Below are 21,624 nucleotides of genomic sequence, written 5' to 3'. Positions count from 1 at the left end.
GCAAGCACAAACCTCAGAGCTCCATTTTGAGAAGGACAGGGTGTATTCATAGGATTCATATTCTCATCGACGATGACCGTAAATTCACAGGTAGACACAGATGGCATGGCTCTACAGATTTCTAAAATATTTATAAAACAGATATGTTTTCATATAAATTTCACACAAAAAACGTTTGTTTCCATTGTAAAACGTTTTAAAACATTTTCCATTTCATGCCCTAATGAACACAACCATGATCTATTGAACACTGAACAAAAATATAAGTGCAAAATGTAAATTCATGGTCCCATGTTTCATGAGCTGAAATAAAAGATCCCAGAAAGTTTCTATATGCACAAAAAGCTTATTTCTCAAAAAGTTTGTGCACAAATGTTTACATCCCTATTAGTGAGCATTTCTCCTTTGCCAAGATAACCCATCCACCTGACAGGTGTGGAATATGAAGAAGCTGATTAAACAGCATGATCATTACACAGGTGCACCTTGTGCTGGGGCAATAAAAGCCACTAAAATGTGCAATTTTGTCACACAACACAATGCCACAAAAGTCTCAAGTTTTGAGAGAGCATGCAATTGGTATGCTGACTGCAGGAATGTCCACCAGAGCGGTTGCCAAATAATTTAATGTTCATTTCTCTACCATAAGACGCCTCCAATGTAATTTTAGAGAATTTGGCAATACGTCCAACCGGCCTCACTACAACAAACCACATGTATGGCGTTGTGTAGGTGAGCGGTTTGCTGATGTCAACATTGTGAACAGAGTGCCCCATGGTGGCTGTAGGGTTATGGTATGGGCTACGGACAATGAACACAATTGCATTTTATAGATGGCAATTTCATTGCACAAAAATACTGTGACGAGATCCTGAGGCCCATTTTTTTTAAGGTATCTGTGACCAATAGATGCCTATCTGTATTCCAGTCATGTGAAATCCATAGATTAGGGCCTAATGAATATATTTCAACTGACTGATTTCCTTATATGAACTGTAACTCAGTAAAAATCTATGAAATTGTTGCATGTTGAGTTTATATTTTTGTTCAGTAGATGTGTCTGTCTGTGTGTGTGTGTGTGTGTGTGTGTGTGTGTGTGTGTGTGTGTGTGTGTGTGTTCAAAGATAAAAACTCAGTGGTTAGGATGTGTGGTGGAGGATGGATGCAGCAGGGAGAATGTGTAACCACTAACCAGGGGGAGAAAGATAAACGTAGATTACAGTAATATTGAATGCGTGGGAAAACATCAACTGCAAGCCCTCATTCTAAGACCACATGCTGCCTAGGGTAGGGTGTGTGAGTGCACGTGCCTGCCTGCATGCATGTCCCTGTGACCGTGTGAATCTAGAACCAGCAATCTAGTTGTTTGTGCCAGCCAGGCAGGCCGGGACAGGGTGTGTGAGACTGGATGCTTGAGTGGCGGTCCCTCCCTGCATGGCCGGTAAAACCAACACCGGAATAACCTAACGTAGCAGCAGTGGTGGAAAAAGTACTAAATTGTCATATTTGAGTAAAAGTAAAGATATCTTAATAGAAAATGACTCAAGTAAAAGTCACCCAGTAAAATACTACTTGAGTAAAAGTCTAAAAGTATTTGGTTTTAAAAAATACTTAGGTGTTCAAAAGTAAATGGGATTGCTAAAATGTACTTAATTAAAACCTCTTAAGGATCCGCCCCTTTTTCAGTTTTCACCTGAAATGACATACCCAAATCTAACTGCTTGTAGCTCAGGACTTGGAGCAAGGATCTGCATATTATTGATACCATTTGAAAGGAAACACTTTGAAGTTTGTGTAAATGTGAAATGAATGTAGGAGAATATAACACATTAGATCTGGTAAAGATAACAAAGAAAAAAATGTGTTTCTTTTTTGTACCATCATCTTTGAAATGCAAGAGAAAGGCCATAATGTATTACTCTAGCCCAGGCACAATTTAGATTTTGGCCACTAAATGGTGACAGTGTATGTGCAAAGTTTTAGACTGATCCAATGAACCATTGCGTATCTGTTCAAAATATTGTGTCAAGACTGCCCAAAATGTGCCTAAATGGTTTATTAATATTAATATTTTCAAGTTCATAATTGTGCACTCTCCTCAAACAATAGATTGGGATTATTTCACTGTAATAGCTACTGTAAAAAGGACAGTGCAGTTAGATTAACAAGAATTTAAGCTTTCTGCCCATATCAGATATGCCTATGTCCTGAGACATTTTCATGTTACTTACAACCTCATGCTAATCACATTACCCTACATTAGCTTAACCATCCCGTGGAGGGGACACCGATCCTGTAGAGTTATTAAGTATCAAAAGTAAAAGTAAAAATTATTTCAAATTCCTGATATTAACCAAACATCACAATTTTCTTTTTTTCTTCTTTTTGACTGATAGCCAAGGGCACATTTCAACACTCAGACATAATTTACAAACAAAGCATTTGTGTTTAGTGAGTCTGCCAGATCAGATGCAGTAGGGTTGACCTGTCAAAATGTAAGGAGTACTTTTGGGTGTCAGGGAAAATGTATGGAGTAAAAAGTACATTACTTTCTTTCGGTATGTAGTGAAGTAAAAGTAAAAGTTGCCAAAATATAAATAGTAAAGTAAAGTGTAGATACCCCCAAAAACTACATTACTACTTTACACCACTGTATAGCAGGCGTAGAAGAGTCCACACTTCTGTTTTTCAGGGTAAACGGAAGTTAGGTTGAAAATATTGTATCCCTGAAAACCTGAAACATCTGCTTTTCGCCAATGCAGATACTGTTCTTCCAAGGTGACAATGGAAGAACAGGTTCCTATCAGAGAGGTTTATCAGAGAGATCACATTGGAAGAACAGGCTCCTATCTGTAGATCACACTGGAAAAACAGGCCCCTAACAGAGGGATCACACAGGAAGAACAGGCCCCTATCAGAGAGATCACACAGGAAGAACAGGCCCCTGTCAGAGAGATCACACAGGAAGAACAGGCCCCTGTCAGAGAGATCACACAGGAAGAACAGGCCCCTATCAGAGAGATCACACAGGAAGAACAGGCCCCTATCAGAGAGATCACACTGGAAGAACAGGCCCCTATCAGAGAGATCACACTGGAAGAACAGGCCCCTATCAGAGAGATCACACTAGAAGAACAGGCCCCTATCAGAGAGATCACACTAGAAGAACAGGCCCCTATCAGAGAGATCACACTAGAAGAACAGGCCCCTATCAGAGAGGTCACACTGGAAGAACAGGCCCCTATCAGAGAGGTCACACTGGATGGATGACACAGGACAAAAGAAGGGAAAGCAGCCAAAAATACATGACCGGGACACCCAAAGCAAGGCTGCGAGAGATCACACTGGACAACACAGAGCAACGGGGACTCAGGGCAGTTTGTTTTATTCTTTATGTTAATCTGCGACACTCCCTTTCGTATTATATATTACGTTACGTTAGGTTACATTATGAATGGAATAGTGGTCGTAAAATGTCATACGATTTATAGGATGTATAGTGTCATACGTCTTACCTAGTCGCAAAATAGCTTACAAATTGGATAAATAACTTATGATACATTTTGGGGGACGTATAGTATTATACATCTTTCTCTGATACCAGGTTGCTTGTTGCGCTGTGACAACAAAGGAAAATGACAGGAAGAATTTATGTTAGCAGTTAAGGGAACTAACAACAATGGTTAGGATAATTTACATTAAAAGGTTAGAACTACAATGACAAAGTTTAGGTCATTTAGGTAGCAAGTTAGGTGAATTGCGTTAAGTTTAGAATAAGGGTTAGGGGAAAGGTTAGCTAAAATGCTACTGTTGTCACCGACGTGACTCGAACATGCAACCTTTGGATTGCTAGACGGTCACAGATTACGCCCACCCATCCTCCCCGACCAACATCCCTACTTTTGTCTCTGTCTAAAGTAACTAGACCATTAGTAGGTATCATACGTCTTGGAGGTGCTCAGAAATACGTAAAGAGAGAGAGAGAGAGAGAGAGAGAGAGAGAGAGAGAGAGAAAGAGAGAGAAACATCTGTGAAGACAAAGAGGAACTGACTGTGTGAGCAGTGTATGTGTAGCTAATGTGCCTGACATAACGATTGGAAGAGGAGGTTGAAGAGTGTGTGTGTGTGTGAGAGTGAGAAAGAGAGAGCGAGAGACACAGTCTCTAAGAGTATAGTTGCTGTGGCTGAGCTCTCTCGCCATCTCCACCTCTCTAATTACGCAGCCCGGCCCTGCTCTGCCCTTAGCCATAATCAGCCAAGGCAGGCCAGAAATACATGCTCTCTCTCAATCTTTCAGATACACAAAAGCATGCACACACACACCTTTGTTTAAACATTTTTGGAATTAGGGCATGCAGTTGATTTTCCCCATGCTTTTAAGAGTACTGTAATCTGTATGTCTATCCTTCTCCCCCTGGTTAGTGGTTACACTCTCCCTACTCCATCTACCTCACATACTAACCACAATAAACTTTTATCTGTGACAAACACACACACACACACACACACAATCCATCCTCCATCACGCATACTAACCACCATACGCTTTTATCTTGCTTACATACACAATCCTCCATTGTTTCCACCCAGCTTCCTTCTGTGTGTGATGATAGGGCCACCATATAGCCCATCTGATCAGCAGCAGCTCTGAATTAGGCTAGTGAGTGTCACAGGAGTGATTTAAACCAACATGTCAATGCCTTTTCTGGAAAACTAAATATTCAAGGTATATATAAACACTCACTCTCCCTTCTGTTTGTGTGGAGTTCAGTATTAATAGATTATACTACGCCCCCTGGTGTTAAGCAAGCTAAACCACACTGCGAACAAAATAAACTCAGGAAAAAAAGAAACGTCCTCTCACTGTCAACTGCAAACTTAACGTGTAAATATTTGTATGAACATAACAAGATTCAACAACTAAGACAAATTAAACAAGTTCCACAGACATGTAACTAACAGAAACGAAATAATGTGTCCCTGAACAAAGGAGGGGGGTCAAAATCAAAAGTAACAGTATCTGGTGTGGCCACCAGCTGCATTAAGTACTGCAGTGCATCTCCTCCTCATGGACTGCACCAGATTTTCCAGTTCTTGCTGTGAGATGTTACCCCACTCTTCCACCAAGGCACCTGCATGTTCCCGGACATTTCTGGGGGGAATGGCCCAAGCCCTCACCCTCCGATCCAACAGGTCCCAGACGTGCTCAATGGGATTGAGAACCGGGCTCTTCGCTGGCAATGGCAGAACACTGACATTCCTGTTTTGCAGGAAATCACACACAGAACGAGCAGTATGGCTGGTGGCAGTCATGCTGAAGGGTCATGCCAGGATGAGCCTGCAGGAAGGGTACCACATGAGGGAGGAGTCTTCCCTGTAACGCACAGTGTTGAGATTGCCTGCAATGACAACAAGCTCAGTCCGATGATGCTGTGACACACCACCCCAGACCATGACGGACCCTCCAACTCCAAATCGATCCCGCTCCAGAGTACAGGCCTCGGTATAACGCTCATTCCTCCGACCATCACCCCTGGTGAGACAAAACCGCGACTCGTCAGTGAAGAGCACTTTTTGCCAGTCCTGTCTGGTCCAGTGACGGTGGGTTTGTGCCCATAGGCGACACTGTTGCCGGTGATGTCTGGTGAGGACCTGCCTTACAACAGGCCTACAAGCCCGCAGTCCAGCCTCTCTCAGCCTATTGCGGACAGTCTGAGCGCTGATGGAGGGATTGTGCGTTCCTGGTGTAACTTGGGCAGTTGTTGTTGCCATTCTGTACCTGTCCCGCAGGTGTGATGTTCGGATGTACCGATCCTGTACAGGTGTTGTTACACATGGTCTGCCACTGCGAGGACGATCAGCTGTCCGTCCTGTCTCCCTGTAGCGCTGTTTTAGGAGTCTCACAGTATGGACATTACAATTCATTGCCCTGGCCACATCTGCAGTCCTCATGCCTCCTTGCAGCATGCCTAAGGCATGTTCACGCAGATGAGCAGGGACCCTGGGCATCTTTCTTTTGGTGTTTTTCAGTCAGTAGAAAGGCCTCTTTAGTGTCCTAAGTTTTAATAACTGTGATCTTATTTGCCTACCGTCTGTAAGCTGTTAGTATCTTATCGACTGCTCCACAAGTGCATGTTCATTTATTGTTTACGCTTCATTGAACAAGCATGGGAAAGTGTTTAAACCCTTTACAATGAAGATCTGTGAAGTTATTTGGAGTTTTACAAATTATCTTTGAAAGACAAGGTCCTGAAAAAGGGACAGTTCTTTTTTTGCTGATTTTACTTCTAACCCAGTATCATCAGTCATCTGTGAGTTTACCATAAGCTGTAAGACTTTGCAGTTGAAGAGATCGTTGACAGCCTCCTCACAGTCTTTATCCATCTTCAGCACCTGTTGCATGGCTTTCTCCGCCTCACTGTACCTCTCCACACAGACACACGCACACTTACCTTCAGTGGTCTGCATAACCATATTTTATATAGTTGATAAATAACCACAAGTGCAGAATATGTACCAGAATAGGACAGTTGTGCGGTGCCATGAATACAGTGAATAGAAGAGGGTGTGTACTTGTGTGAGGAGGATGACTCCACTGGTTAACTTACAGTGCATTCGGATAGTGTTCAGACCTCTAGAATTTTTCCATTTTGTGTTACGTTACAGCCTTATTCTAAAATGGATTAAATCGTTCCCCCCCTCATCGATCTACACACAATACCCCATAATGACAAAGCAAAAACAGGTTTAGACATTTTTGCTCATTTATAAAAAATACAAAACTGAAATATCACCTTTACATAAGTATTGAGACCTTTTACTCAGTACTTTGTTGAAGCACCTTTGTCAGCGATTACAGCCTCGAGTCCTCTTGGGTATGACGCTACAAAACTTGGCACACCTGTATTTGGGGAGTTTCTCCCATTCTTCTCTGCAGATCCTTCAAGCTCGGTCAGGTTTGAAGGGGAGCGTCGCTGCACAAGTATTTTCAGGTCTCTCCAGAGATGTTTGATCGGGTTCAAGTCCGGACTCTGGCTGGGCCACTCAAGGACATTCAGAGACTTGTCCTGGGATCTCTCTGTACTTTGCTCCGTTCATCTTTTCCTCGATCCGGACTGGTCTCCCAGTCCCTGACGCTGAAAAACATCCCCACAGCATGATGCTGACACCACCATGCTTCACCATAGGGATGGTGCCAGGTTTCCTCCAGATGTGGCACTTGGCATTCAGGCCAAATAATTCAATCTTGGTCTCATCAGACCTGAGAATCTTGTTTATCATGGTTTGAGAGTCCTTTAGGAGACTTTTGGCAAACTCCAAGCAGGCTGTCATGTGCTTTTTACTGAGGAGTGGCTTCCGTCTGGCCACTCTCCCATAAAGGTCTGATTGGTGGAGTGCTGCAGAGTTGGTTGTCCTTCTGGAAGTTTCTCACATCTCCACAGAGGAACTCTGGAGATCTGTCAGTGACTATCAGGTTCTTGGTCACCTCCCTGATCAAGGCCCTTCTCCCCCGATTACTCAGTTTGGTCAGGCAGCCAGCTCTAGGAAGTGTTCTTGGGGACCTTCAATGCTGCAGAAATGTTTTGGTACCTTTCCCCAGATTTGTGCCTCGACGGATAATTCCTTCAACCTCATGGCCTCATGCATTCCCTGTGGCTCGGTTGGTAGAGCGTGGTGTTTGCAAAGCCAGGGTTGTGGGTTTGATTCCCACGGGGGGCCAGTACAAAAAAAAAATGCATGAAATGAAATGTATGAAAATGTATGCATTCACTACTGTAAGTCGCTCTGGATAAGAGCATCTGCTAAATGACTAAAATGTAAAATTGGTTTGGTTTTTGCTCTGACATGCACTGTCAACTGTGGGATTTTTATATAGACAGGTGTGTGAATTTCCAAATCATGTCCAAAACAATTGAATTTACCACAGGTGGACTCCAATCAAGTTGTAGAAACATCAAGGATGATCAATGGAAACAGGATGCACCTGAGCTCAATTTAGAGTCACATAGCAAATACCTTATTTACAGAAGTAAATATTTTTTTTATTTTTATAAATCAGCGAAACATTCTAAAAACCTGTTTTTGCTTTGTCGTTTTAGGGTATTGTGTGTAGATTTATGAAGAAAAAACATATTTTATACATTTTAGAATAAGGCTGTAATGTAACAAAATTAAGAAATATTCAAGTGGAAGAAACAGCAGGAAGAAAACAGAAAAATTGACTGAGGCTGAAATTATTTGAATTAATATATTATGTACAAAATGACTCATTGGCAGACTCTTTCACACATTTAAAATATTTTGTCAATTTGGAATGAACAGAGATTACATTGCTTGAGTTAAACGTTTTGGGGCGTACATAGTCATTAAAAAACACTTTCTCCTAAAGTTGGGACTCGAGAGAAATGGACTCATACTAAAACTGGGCTTAGCACATAAATACTTTATTAATTTCTAACTCATAAAACATGCATTTGCCCAAATTAGTGAATACTGTGTACTTGGGATCACTGAACTAAGAAAACATACTTCTGTGAGTCTTTTAAAGATAATAGTATAGTGTTTTCTCACATGACTTTATTCTAATATGAAGTTCTGATTTCTTTGACCAATCTCTACGAGGCCGGAAACCAGGCAACCACAAAAAAAGCAGAAACTCCCACCACATTTAATAACAATTCTTTCTCTCAACAGTTACTAAACAGATAGGGCTGATTTCCCAGACTAAGCTTAGTCCTGGACTAAAAATCACTTCAATGGAGAATATACATTGCACTACTACAAACCGGCCCAGAAAGTTCTAGCGTCTGGGGAGTCATCATTTGAATAATATACCAACCAACCACTATGGTCTCACAGGTAAAGCAAATATACATATAAATATGCAAATAAATAGCCTGTACTCGTCTGTACACACAGTTTGAGATATAGAGTAGTGTGGACTAAGAAAAATGACTTTTCCATTTCTAGTGGCAGCTACAGCTCCTCACCACGAGAGGCTTGTTTTGATTCACTGGGTCTCGGAGAAGTTATCCATTTGCATTTGAAGGCTTGAGTGCAGGAATAAAGAAACAGCTTACAGGTATTACCAGCGCAGACAGCCTTTGGTTGTCTAGAAGCATTCTTTGGTTCAGACTAAATACCGACATGGAAGCCTTGGGTCTACAGAATGGTGAAAATCTGAAGAGGAACACAAAAATGGGAAAGTAGGTGTAGTTCCGTGTCCAAAGCCTCTCCCCTACAGTGTTGGGTGTCACCCTCACTCGGACAGCTCTTGACAGCTTAAAAATGACACAGGGACAGAATGACAGCCTAACACTGCAGGGACAGACGATAGTGTGAGAAGAGCCTAAGAGGGCTTTACTGCAAAGTGGTGAACCCATTCCTGAAAACCAACCTCCAATAACTACTGTACCATTAGTAAAATCAGACAGATGTAAACCAAAGATGCAGCTAGCTTGGTCTTACATAGCTTCAGCTAGCCACTTTAGACTGCTGAGATGTACCCTCAAGCTTCGGGTCTTGCCTAGACATTCAGTGACACTGTCCTTTAATGGGACACATTGAGAAGGTGCAAGGTCTAGAGAGGGTAGATTGAAACAGAGAGCAAGAAACATATTTGGTTCATTTTACAAACAAGATGCTTATTTTCCAGATATTTTAAGGGCTGGCAAACTAAACTTTAAACAAACCCTGACAAACATAGAAAAACGTTTGTCAGTTCTCAGTGTCAAAATCACCCAACAGATTTGGAGTGTGCATTTCATCTGTTTGCCATCAGGTACAGTGGTAAAATGAAACATGGATTAATACATTGAAAAACAAGGTTATCTGTTAAATTGGTGGTACACCTCTCTGCTCCACTCACACATTGCAATGGCCCATTTAGCTAAGGCCAATAGCAGAGCCCATAGCCCACTGTATTGCAAGCCCTGGGCCATGTTCATTAGGGCATGACAAAGAAAACGTTTGAAAATGTGTGGCAAAGGAAAATGAGTGTTTCATATTGGAGAAATACAGGTAGTCCCTCTGTTTCAGTCCGTTTAATTCCATGTGGTGCTTAACTAACATGACCATTTTAGGAGGCAGGTTACTTAGCACCAAGGCAGAGTGGAAGGGAGGAACCTCTTTCTTATGGATGAACTGAAACGTCAGGTTGAATCTGCTGCAGGCTGGATGGCTGCTGGGTCTTTGGTGTGGTGGTCTGGGTGGTTATTGGTTCTCCTTTGGTGTGGACAGCATGGCTTGGCCTGGTCCGTTCTGGTGGTATTGGCATGGGAAGAGAGAGACATGGATGGGAGATGAGGACGAGGTGGAGAGCCCAGTTCCCTATGCCACAAACCCCAGACAGCAATAGGACTGACGTTAGCCGTAGGGATAACTGATGCCAGCCGTAGGGCTAGCTGTAAGGCTAGCAAGGTTTTAAGGCTTCAAGGTGTTGAGGTTCGTTGCCATGCAAAGCCTAAAGGCCCAGCTGTGGTCAAGGGGGACTGCTGATGTCTTCTGGTCCATTATTACAGTCCTAATGCGCTTCTATTATAGCACTCATTATGCTGTCCTCCATTTTATTAGTCTGAACATTCTCCTCCATCACAACAACAGTCCTACACTGTCCATTTAATATTGAGCCCATCGTCATAACGGGGTGCCAGTTTTTATAAAAGGCCAGAATTGAGGAGGAAACATTTCACGGTAAAGTCTACACCAGTTGTATTGGGTGCATGTGACAAATAAAAATGTATTCGTTTTGAAACGGTGCTCAGGGCTGCCAGGGCTTCCTGTCTTTGCCACTCTGTTCAGCAATGTGTTTGTAGCGACACTTGTCCCCAAAATGGCAGCCGGTGGTCCTCCAGAAGTAACACTCGTCTCCGTTCACTGGGCCACAACGTCTGGGACTGGAGAAGGGGCAAGAAGGTTAGAAAGTTACGAAAATGTGATTTTGGGATGAAATTATACAAAATGTTAAAGTGGGCCACGTAGCTCGTCGTCAACGGATTTCCTCTTGCTTTATTTTAAAGGGATACTTTATCTACTTCCCCAGAGTCAGATGAAGCCCTTTATCTACTTCCCCAGAGTCAGATGAAGCCCTTTATCTACTTCCCCAGAGTCAGATGAAGCCCTTTATCTACTTCCCCAGAGTCAGATGAAGCCCTTTATCTACTTCCCCAGAGTCAGATGAAGCCCTTTATCTACTTCCCCAGAGTCAGATGAAGCCCTTTATCTACTTCCCCAGAGTCAGATGAAGCCCTTTATCTACTTCCCCAGAGTCAGATGAAGCCCTTTATCTACTTCCCCAGAGTCAGATGAAGCCCTTTATCTACTTCCCCAGTCAGATGAAGCCCTTTATCTACTTCCCCAGTCAGATGAAGCCCTTTATCTACTTCCCCAGAGTCAGATGAAGCCCTTTATCTACTTCCCCAGAGTCAGATGAAGCCCTTTATCTACTTCCCCAGTCAGATGAAGCCCTTTATCTACTTCCCCAGAGTCAGATGAAGCCCTTTATCTACTTCCCCAGAGTCAGATGAAGCCCTTTATCTACTTCCCCAGAGTCAGATGAAGCCCTTTATCTACTTCCCCAGAGTCAGATGAAGCCCTTTATCTACTTCCCCAGTCAGATGAAGCCCTTTATCTACTTCCCCAGTCAGATGAAGCCCTTTATCTACTTCCCCAGAGTCAGATGAAGCCCTTTATCTACTTCCCCAGAGTCAGATGAAGGCTTTTCATATGGAGTTTTTAACAAGATGGTGCTGCTGAGTACGGCTGGTTGGGAGGCCCTGAGGGGGGCAGTGCCGAGATTGTGTTTTTGAACACCTGTAATCTAGGGGAAAAAAATATCATAACAAATGTTTTTTTTTAACATAGTGGTGCTGACAGTCAGCAAGGTGGCACTGCGCCTCTCTTCCATTCTTTGGGTTGAACCCTGAGATTAACTTGTGGAATACGTTTTTATTTCCCTGTGTGCAGTTGCTAACTAGCATTAGCACAGTGACTGGAAGTCTATAGTAACTGCTAGCATACTAGTAGATACCATAGACGTCCAGTCATTGCACTAAGGCTGGTTAGCATAGGCTCACGAAACTACCTCCAACTTTCTTCATACTAGATCCAGACATAAAAAGGGTTCATCTGACTCTGGAGAAGTAAGGGATAGCTATTCCACCTTTTGCAGTTTTAGGTCAAGCGCCTGTGGGGGGGGGGGGCGCCATTTCACCTTTCACAGATCTCAGCTTTAAAAGGGTGTTTTCTTACCCAGCAGCTGCCTGTTGCAATGCAAGTGAGTTGGTCTTGAGGGGGATAGGCAGAACCCTCTGGCTGCGATGGTCTGGGTAGCGAACCACCAACCTTGTGTTCTCTATACTGTAGCCCTGTGGGGGAACACACATACTAATACATTAATGGCAATAGAATAGAAAAAGTTAAAACATACAGACATACAAAATAAAAAACAGAAAAAAAACACAGCATCTTATGAAGGCCACTCACGTTGAGTTTCTCCATGGCCCGCGATGCCTTGTTGGCGTTCTTGAAGTTGACGAAGGCACAGAACCGCTCGTGGAGAACTCGTATGCTGTCTATCTCCCCGTAAGTTTTAAAGAGGTCCAACAGGTGTTTCTCAGTCAGCTCAGCGGTCACGTTCCCCACCCAGAGAGAGACACACGGGGACCTGAAGGAGGAAGAGAGGCCGAACAGGGAAGAGACATCACTTATGTCCACACAGACAACAAGTTACACATACTTGTCCACACCAAATAAGGAAATCAAAAATGTATGTTTTTCTATTTTCTATGACCCCTGACCCTTATTGGGTCAATGAGATTGGCTAATATCCACCTACCCTGGCAAACCCAATGAGGAATCCTGGCTCACCACTGAGGAAAGAGAGAAGACAACTGAATTAGATCACACAAAACATCTACATTGCAGCAATAGCTCAGAAATGTGTTCCCTTTCCTTCCCATGTCATTTAAATTAGACTAATTCATGACATTGCTGCCCTCTAGGCTTAAGACGAGAAATTGCATGTTTTTCCATACCACTGGCACGGCCTGCACAGTGGTATGTGTCCTCACCCCTAGAAGCCTCAGGTGAGGTCAGCACAGCCTGTAGAGTGGTGAATCGCTCCAGCAGAGACACACTCTGTCCCTCCTCAAAACCCAGATCCTAGAGACAGAGAAGAGAGAGACGAGAGTGAGAGACAGAGTGAGAGGGAGCGCTTCCACCTAAAAGGAAGCGATTCCCAAACCTTCCATAACCTAAAGACAGATGAACCTGGTGAAGAGTCCCCTTAGCAAGCTGGTCCTGGGGCTCAAACAGAAACAGACGCCCCGGGACAGCAACACAATTAGACCCAACCAAATTAAGAGAAAACAAAAAGATAATTACTTGAGACAATGGAAAGAATTCACAAAAAAACAGAGCAAGCTGGAATGCTATTTGGCCATTAACAGAGAGTACATAGTGGCAGAATACCTGACCACTGTGACTGACCCAAACTTAAGGAAAGCTTTGACTATGTACAGACTCAGTGAGCATAGCCTTGCTATTGAGAAAGGCCGCTGTAGGCCGACCTGGCTCTCAAGAGAAGACAGGCTATGTGCACACTGCCCACAAAATGAGCTGGAAACTGAGCAGCACTTCCTAACCCCCTGCCAAATATATAACCATATTAAAGACACATATTTCTCTCAGATTACACAGATCCACAAAGATTTGAAAACAAACCCAATTTTGATAAACTCCCATATCTACTGGGTGAAATACCACAGTGTGCCATCACAGCAGCAAGATCTGTGACCTGTTGCCACAAGAAAAGGGCAACCAGTGAAGAACAAACACCATTGTAAATACAACCCATGTTTATGTTTATTTATTTTCCCTTTTGTATTTTAACCATTTGCACAGTTACAACACTGCATATATACACATAATGACATTTGTAATGTCTTTATTCATTTTGGAACTTCTGTGAGTGTAATGTTTACTTTTGTATATTATCTACTTCACTTGCTTTGACAATGTTAACATATGCTTCCCATGCCAATAAAGACCCTTGAATTGAATTGAGAGAGCGCGAGACAGACAGACAGACAGACAGAGAGACAGACAGAGAGAGAGCGGGCGAGGAGCGACAGAGAGGGAGAGCGGCGACAGAGCAAGAGCGGGCGAGGAGCGACAGCAATAGCGGGCGAGATAGCGGGCGACAGAGCAAGAGCGGGCGAGGAGCAACAGAGCAAGAGCGGGCGACAGAGAGCGACAGAGAGCGAGGAGCGACAGAGGGCGAGCGGGCGAGGAGCGACAGAGGGCGAGCGGGCGAGGCGCGACGCGACAGAGGGAGAGCGGGCGAGGCGCGACGCGACAGAGGGAGAGCGGGCGAGGAGCGACAGAGGGCGAGCGGGCGAGGGAGCGACAGAGGGAGAGCGGGCGAGGAGCGACAGAGGGCGAGCGGGCGACAGAGAGCGACAGAGGGAGAGCGGGCGACAGAGAGGGAGAGCGGGCGAGGAGCGACAGAGGGAGAGCGGGCGAGGAGCGACAGAGGGCGAGCGGGCGAGGAGCGACAGAGGGCGAGCGGGCGAGGCGCGACAGAGGGCGAGCGGGCGAGGCGCGACGCGACAGAGGGAGAGCGGGCGAGGAGCGACAGAGGGAGAGCGGGCGACAGAGAGCGACAGAGGGAGAGCGGGCGACAGAGAGGGAGAGCGGGCGAGGAGCGACAGAGGGAGAGCGGGCGAGGAGCGACAGAGGGAGAGCGGGCGAGGAGCGACAGAGAGGGAGAGCGGGCGAGGCGCGACAGAGGGCGAGCGGGCGAGGCGCGACGCGACAGAGGGAGAGCGAGCGAGGAGCGACAGAGGGAGAGCGGGCGACAGAGAGCGACAGAGGGAGAGCGGGCGAGGCGCGACAGAGGGCGAGCGGGCGAGGCGCGACGCGACAGAGGGAGAGCGGGCGAGGAGCGACAGAGGGCGAGCGGGCGACAGAGAGCGACAGAGGGAGAGCGGGCGACAGAGAGGGAGAGCGGGCGAGAGCGACAGAGGAGAGCGGGCGAGGAGCGACAGAGGGAGAGCGGGCGAGGAGCGACAGAGAGGGAGAGCGGGCGAGAGCGCGACAGAGGGCGAGCGGGCGAGGCGCGACGCGACAGAGGGAGAGCGGGCGAGGAGCGACAGAGGGAGAGCGGGCGACGAGAGCGACAGAGGGAGAGCGGGCGAGGAGCGACAGAGGGAGAGCGGGCGAGGAGCGACAGAGAGGGAGAGCGGGCGAGGAGCGACAGAGAGGGAGAGCGGGCGAGGAGCGACAGAGAGGGAGAGCGGGCCAGGAGCGACAGAGAGGGAGAGCGGGCGAGGAGCGACAGAGGGAGAGCGGGCGAGGAGCGACAGAGGGAGAGCGGGCGAGGAGCGACAGGGCGGGCGAGACAGAGCGGGCACGACAGGGCGGGCGTGATAGAGCGGACGACAGGGCGGGCGCGACAGAGCGGACGACAGAGCGCGCGACAGAGAGGACGACAGGGCGCGCGACAGAGAGGACGACAGGGCGCGCGACAGAGAGGACGACAGGGCGCGCGACAGGGCGCGCGACAGGGCGCGCGACAGGGCGGACGAGCGCGACAGGGCGGGCGAGCGCGACAGGGCGGGCGAGCGCGACATGGCGGGCGAGCACGACATGGCGGGCGAGTGAGCGGGACAGCGCGGGCGAGCGCAACAGGGCGGACGAGCACGACAGGGCGGACGAGCACGACAGGGCGGACGAGTGAGCGGGACAGAGCGGGCGAGCGAGCGCGACAGAGTGGGCAAGCGAGCGCGACATGTTCCCTTTATCTAATATTAGATTTTTGGTATCAAAATTCAGTATCAAAATTCAGTATCAAAATATGCAAAAATAGAGAAACGGGGCAAATACTTTTTCACGGCACTGTACATGGAACAGCTGTGGGTCCCTGAGTAGTGGTGTGAAAAGCACTAAACCTAAACTTCAGTTTACCTGTCCTATGCTGCTTTTCATAAAAGAAAGGAGACTAGGAAACAGTTTAGGAGATCTGTAACAGCTATACATTGCCATTTCCCATACGTATCGTGAGCACGTTGGTAGCACATAGCCACGTGTGTGTGCAGGCTTGAACATGTACGTGTGTATTCAAAGATGTGTGTGTTCACCATAAGCTGTAAGACTTTGCAGTTGTAGAGATCATTGACAGCCTCCTCACAGTCTTTATCCAGCTTCAGCACCTGTTCCATGGCTTTCTCTGCCTCACTGTACCGCTACACACACACACACACACACACACACACAGGAGGTCAACACACCTCAAGCCTGCATAAACATATATTATATAATTGGTGAATAATCACTATACGGAGAATTTGCATCCTATAGAATACAATAGAACAGGAGAGGACAGATATGCAGTCTGTGGTCCACCTTCATCCCAATGAGTGCACTGCCCTTGCGGAAGTGTCCTTTAGGCCAGTCAGGTGCCAGCTGGATGGACCTCTCAGCATCAGACAGGGCCTGGGGGTAGTGCTCCAAACAGCTATAACAGTACGACCGGTTCCCAAAGAACCTGGACGGACAGACAGATAAACACACATACAGAGACACACACACACACACATACAGAGACACACACACACACACATACAGAGACACACACACACGGTAAATTGTGGTTTATTGTCTATGTCATACTGTACCAATGTATTGATGTCGGCTAGATACAGTCAGCCTCCAGTATCTATGCTGCAGTAGTTTTTGTGTCGGGGTGCTAGGGTCAGTCTGTTATATCTGGTGTAATTCTCCTGTCTTATCCGGTGTCCTGTGTGAATTTAAATATGCTCCCGCTAATTCTTGCTCTCTCCCCCTCCCGGAGGACCTGAGCCTTTGGACCATGCCTCAGGACTACCTAGCCAGATGACTCCTTGCTGTCCCCAGTCCACCTGGTCGAGCTGTTTTCTAATATTTCTCTCTACAGCATCTGCGGCTATGAAAAGCCAACTGACCTGTTACATCCTCGACAACCACTGTGATTATTATTATTTGACCCCGCTGGTCATCTATGAACGTTTGAACATATTGGCCATGTACTGTTATGATCTCCATCAGGCACAGCCAGAAGAGAACTGGCCACCGCTCAGAGCCTGGTTCCTCTCTAGGTTTCTTCCTAGGTTCTGGCCTTTCTAGGGAGTTTTTCCTAGCCACCGTGCCTTTACATCTCCATTGCTTTCTGTTTGGGGTTTTAGGCTGGGTTTCTGTATAGCACTTTGACATCTGCTGATGTAAAATGGGCTTTATAAATACATTTGATTGATTGATATTAGGACAGTGACTCATTTTTTGTTGTTTCGGCTTTGAAATGATACAATAAGTATGAGGTTAAATTGTAGACTGTCAGCATTAATTTGAGGGTATTTTCATCGATATCAGGTGAATCGTTCAGAAATTACAGCACTTTTTGTACATTTTAGAGGAACAAAGGTATTGGGCCAAATTCACTTCTATGTACTAAGGAAATAAAAAGTTGAGTATTTGGTTCCATATTCCCAGAACACAATGACTACATCAAGCTTGTGACTTTGCAAACTTGTTGGATGCATTTGTTGTTTGTTTTGGTTGTGTTTCAGATTATTTTGTGCCCAATAGAAATTAATGGTAATTAATGTAGTGTCATCTTGGAGTCACTTTTACTGTAAATAAGAATAGAATGTTTCTAAACACTTCTACATTAATGTGGATGCTACCATGATTACGGATAATCCTTAATGAATCGTGAATAAGTGAGTGAGAAAGTTAGATAAATAAATATAATACCCCCCCAAAAATGCTAACCTCCCCTGTCACAACAAAAAAGGTGTCACTGTCCCAATACTTTTGGAGCTCACTGTAACTAGCGTATTGAGGTCAGAGGTCATGCGGTAGTAAGTGACATAATGCAGACATATAACAGTGTGATATTACCTGTAATCCTTTGGGTCGTATCTGATGGCTTCTGTAAACATAACGACGGCCTGAGAATACTGGCCCTCCTGCACCAGCTTGATCCCTTTTTCTACAGGGCACATACACAGCCAGAGGCTCAAATGTACAAACAACATCTGAGCATGTTTGCACAGCAAGGTGTGTGTGTGCACCCGTATGTGTTTGAGGGTGTGTACAGAGAGTAGTGTGTGTAATTGATCACTGCCCTAACGCTGCCACACCTGGATGGATGGATAAACGCACACACTCACCTGTCAACGAGGCGCTTCTCTTAGTCACAGCATCTGTTCCATTCACCTGAAGAAACCAGAACATGTTCCCGAAAAAGTAAGGCAAACACATTAATTCGTTCGCATATTAGCTCCCTAGAGTTTGTCCTACCTAGGAAGCTGTTTATTGTCACTGTAACCTGCAGCTTTAGGCCTGGGTTGCTGTTATAACATGCTAATAAGCACTTTGTGGAAATGTGTTAGATAAAAAGCAAATAGGCCTAGGATACATCAGTAAAATGTGACAGACAGACAGAGACAGACAGAAAACTGTTGGTAACCTCTGACCCAGTGACACAACTGACCGTGCTCAAGCCTGTGCACTGAGGCAGTGTATGTGTATATGTATCTATGCATGTGTGTGTGTGAGACAATGCGAGGTCAAACACATAAACGTTCCAATAACTGTTTACCATGCCTTCCAGATGCAGAGTTCACCTCACCTTAGGGAGGACATTGAACCTGCCACGGCCTACAGATATCAACACGATGGGAGACCAGATAAAAGCCTTTTGCTTATTCATGAAAAGACTGTTTTTATACAAACATACAGTACCAGTCAAAAGTTTACACCTACTCATTCCAGGGGTTCTCTTTATTTTACTATTTTCTACATTGTAGAATAATATTGAAGACATCAAAACTATTAAATAACACATAGTAAAATGAAAAGACGGAGGAAAAGAGGACGCAGATCGGGCTGCCTTCTGAGAATCCGTAGGCGCGCGAGTAAACTCCCACCTGTCCTACTTGCTAACATGCAATCATTGGAAAATAAAATTGATGATCTACGATTATCCTACCAACAGGACATTAAGAACTGTAATATCTTATGTTTCACTGAGTCGTTGCTGAACGATGATACGGATAATATAGAGCTGGAGGGATTTTCAATGCACCGGCAGAACAGAGAAGCTACGTCTGGTAAGACGAGGGGTGGGGTTGTGTGTATTTTTGTCAATAACAGCTGGTGCGCGATGTCTAATATTAAAGAAGTCTCGAGGTATTGCTCGCCTGAGGTAGAGTACCTTATGATAAGCTGTAGACCACACTATCTACCAAGAGATGTCTCGTCTAAACTATTTGTAGCCGTCTACTTATCACCACAGACCAATGCTGGCACTAAGACCGCACTCAACCAACTAAGGCCATAATCAAACAAGAAAATGCTCACCCAGAATCAGTGCTCCTAGTGGCCAGGGACTTTAATGCAGGCAAACAAATCAGTTTTACCACATTTTTACCAGCATGTCACATGAGCAACCAGATGGGAAAAAAATAAATAAAAAACCTAAAGACCACCTTTACTCCACACACAGAGATGCATACAAAGCTCTCCCCCACCCTCCATTTGGCAAATCTGACCATAATTCTATCTTCCTGCTTACAAGCAAAAACTAAAGCAGGAAGTACCAGTGACTCTCTCAACATGGAAGTAGTCAGATGACGCGGATGCTACGCTACAGGACTGTTTTGCTAGCACAGACTGGATGAATCCCGGGAACATATTCCAATGGCTTTATCAATAAGTGCATCGACGACGTCATCCCCACAGTGACCGTACCTGCATATCCCAACCAGAAGCCATGGATTACAGGCAACATCCGCATTGAGCTAAAGGCTAGAGCTGCCGCTTTCAAGGAGCATCACACTAATCCGGACACATAAGAAATCCGCTTTGCCCTCAGATGAACCATCAAACAAGCAATACAGGATTAAGATTGAATCCTACTACACAGTCTCTGACCCCCTTCCAATGTGGCAGGGCTTTGAAAACTATTACAGACTACAAAAAGGTACACCCAGACGCGACCTGCCTAGTGACGCAAGCCTATCAGACGAGCTAAATGCCTTTTATGCTTGGCTCAAGGCAAGCAACACTGAAGCATGCACGAGAGTACCAGCTGTTCTGGATGACTGTGTGATAATGCTCTCGGTAGCCGATGTGAGCAAGACCTTTAACCTGTTAGGGCTAGGGGGCAGTATTGACACGGCTGGATAAAAAACGTACCCGATTTAATCTGGTTACTACTCCTGCCCAGTAACTAGAATATACATATAATTATTGGCTTTGGATAGAAAACACTCCAAAGTTTCTAAAACTGTTTGAATGGTGTCTGTGAGTATAACAGAACTCAAATGGCAGGTCAAAACCTGAGAAGATTCTGTACAGGAAGTACCCTATCTGACCATTTCTTGGCCTTCTTTGCCATCTCTATCCATTACAAAGGATCTCTGCTGTTACGTGACACTTCCTACGGCTGCCATGGGCTCTCAGAAGCCGGCAAAAAGCTGAATCGTGGCTTTGCAGGCTCTGGCTGAAAAAAAGTAGCACGTTTGGGTAGTGGCTGGTTACAGTACTGTGAGACTCAGGCGCGTGCCCGCGTCGACCGAATGCTTTGTTTTCTTTCCTCTGTTTACCTAAACGGAGATTCCCGGTCGGAATATTATCGCTTTTTTACGAGAAAAATTGCATAAAAATGGATTTTAAACAGCGGTTGACATGCTTCGAAGTACGGTAATGGAATATTTAGATTTTTTTTGTCACGAATTGCGCCATGCTCGTGACCCTGATTTACCATTTCGGATAGTGTCTGGAACGCCGCTGTTTGGATATAACAAAACGCCGCTGTTTGGATATAACGATGGATTATTTTGGACCAAACCAACATTTGTTATTGAAGTAGCAGTCCTGGGAGTGCATTCTGACGAAGACAACAAAGGTAATCAAACTTTTGTAATAGTAAATCTGACTTTGGTCAGGGCTAAACTTGGTGGGTGTCTAAATGGCTAGCCGTGATGGCTGGGCTATCTACTGAGAATATTGCAAAATGTGCTTTCACCGAAAAGCTATTTTAAAATCGGACACCTCGATTGCACAAAGGAGTTCTGTATCTATAATTCTTAAAATAATTGTTATGTTTTTTGTGAACGTTTATCGTGAGTAATTTAGTAAATTGTTAGTAAATTCCCCGGAAGTTTGCGGGGGCTTATGCTAGTTCTGAACGTCACATGCTAATGTAAAAAGCTGTTTTTTGATATAAATATGAACTTGATTTAACAAAACATGCATGTATTGTATAACATAATGTCCTAGGTGTGTCATCTGATGAAGATTATCAAAGGTTAGTGCTGCATTTAGTTGTCTTCTGGGTTTTTGTGACATATGCTAGCTTGAAAAATGGGTGTCTGATTATTTCTGGCTGGGGTACTCTGCTGACATAATCTAATGTTTTGCTTTCGTTGTAAAGCCTTTTTGAAATCGGACAGTGTGGTTAGATTAACGAGAGTCTTGTCTTTAAAAATGTGTAAAATAGTCATATGTTTGAGAAATTGAAGTAATAGCATTTCTAAGGTATTTGAAAATCGCGCCACGGGATTCAACTGGCTGTTGCGT

The 21,624-nt window shown here is 45.0% G+C and overlaps 1 protein-coding gene across 2 annotated transcripts in view; it reads right to left on the bottom strand.

Annotated features, from left to right (window-relative positions):
- Nucleotides 1–8,234: 8,234 nt before the first annotated feature.
- LOC106577237 (hsp70-Hsp90 organizing protein) overlaps nucleotides 8,235–21,624 on the bottom strand; it is a 33,715-nt gene continuing 20,325 nt past the window's right edge. For both annotated transcript variants that reach the window (XM_014155155.2, XM_014155156.2), the window contains exons 7-15: nucleotides 18,210–18,255; nucleotides 17,938–18,028; nucleotides 16,405–16,546; nucleotides 16,140–16,244; nucleotides 13,071–13,161; nucleotides 12,836–12,869; nucleotides 12,484–12,664; nucleotides 12,250–12,365; nucleotides 8,235–10,895 (exon numbers count right to left, since the gene is read on the bottom strand). In XM_014155155.2, the coding sequence (XP_014010630.1) occupies nucleotides 10,760–10,895; nucleotides 12,250–12,365; nucleotides 12,484–12,664; nucleotides 12,836–12,869; nucleotides 13,071–13,161; nucleotides 16,140–16,244; nucleotides 16,405–16,546; nucleotides 17,938–18,028; nucleotides 18,210–18,255 (942 nt within the window). In that variant the 3' untranslated portion in view covers nucleotides 8,235–10,759. The remainder of the gene's footprint in view (nucleotides 10,896–12,249; nucleotides 12,366–12,483; nucleotides 12,665–12,835; nucleotides 12,870–13,070; nucleotides 13,162–16,139; nucleotides 16,245–16,404; nucleotides 16,547–17,937; nucleotides 18,029–18,209; nucleotides 18,256–21,624) is intronic.

This window comes from Salmo salar, chromosome ssa18 (genome assembly GCF_905237065.1).
Source record: "Salmo salar chromosome ssa18, Ssal_v3.1, whole genome shotgun sequence".
Classification (NCBI taxonomy): Eukaryota; Metazoa; Chordata; class Actinopteri; order Salmoniformes; family Salmonidae; genus Salmo; species Salmo salar.
This window is presented reverse-complemented; position numbering and strand designations above follow the sequence as displayed.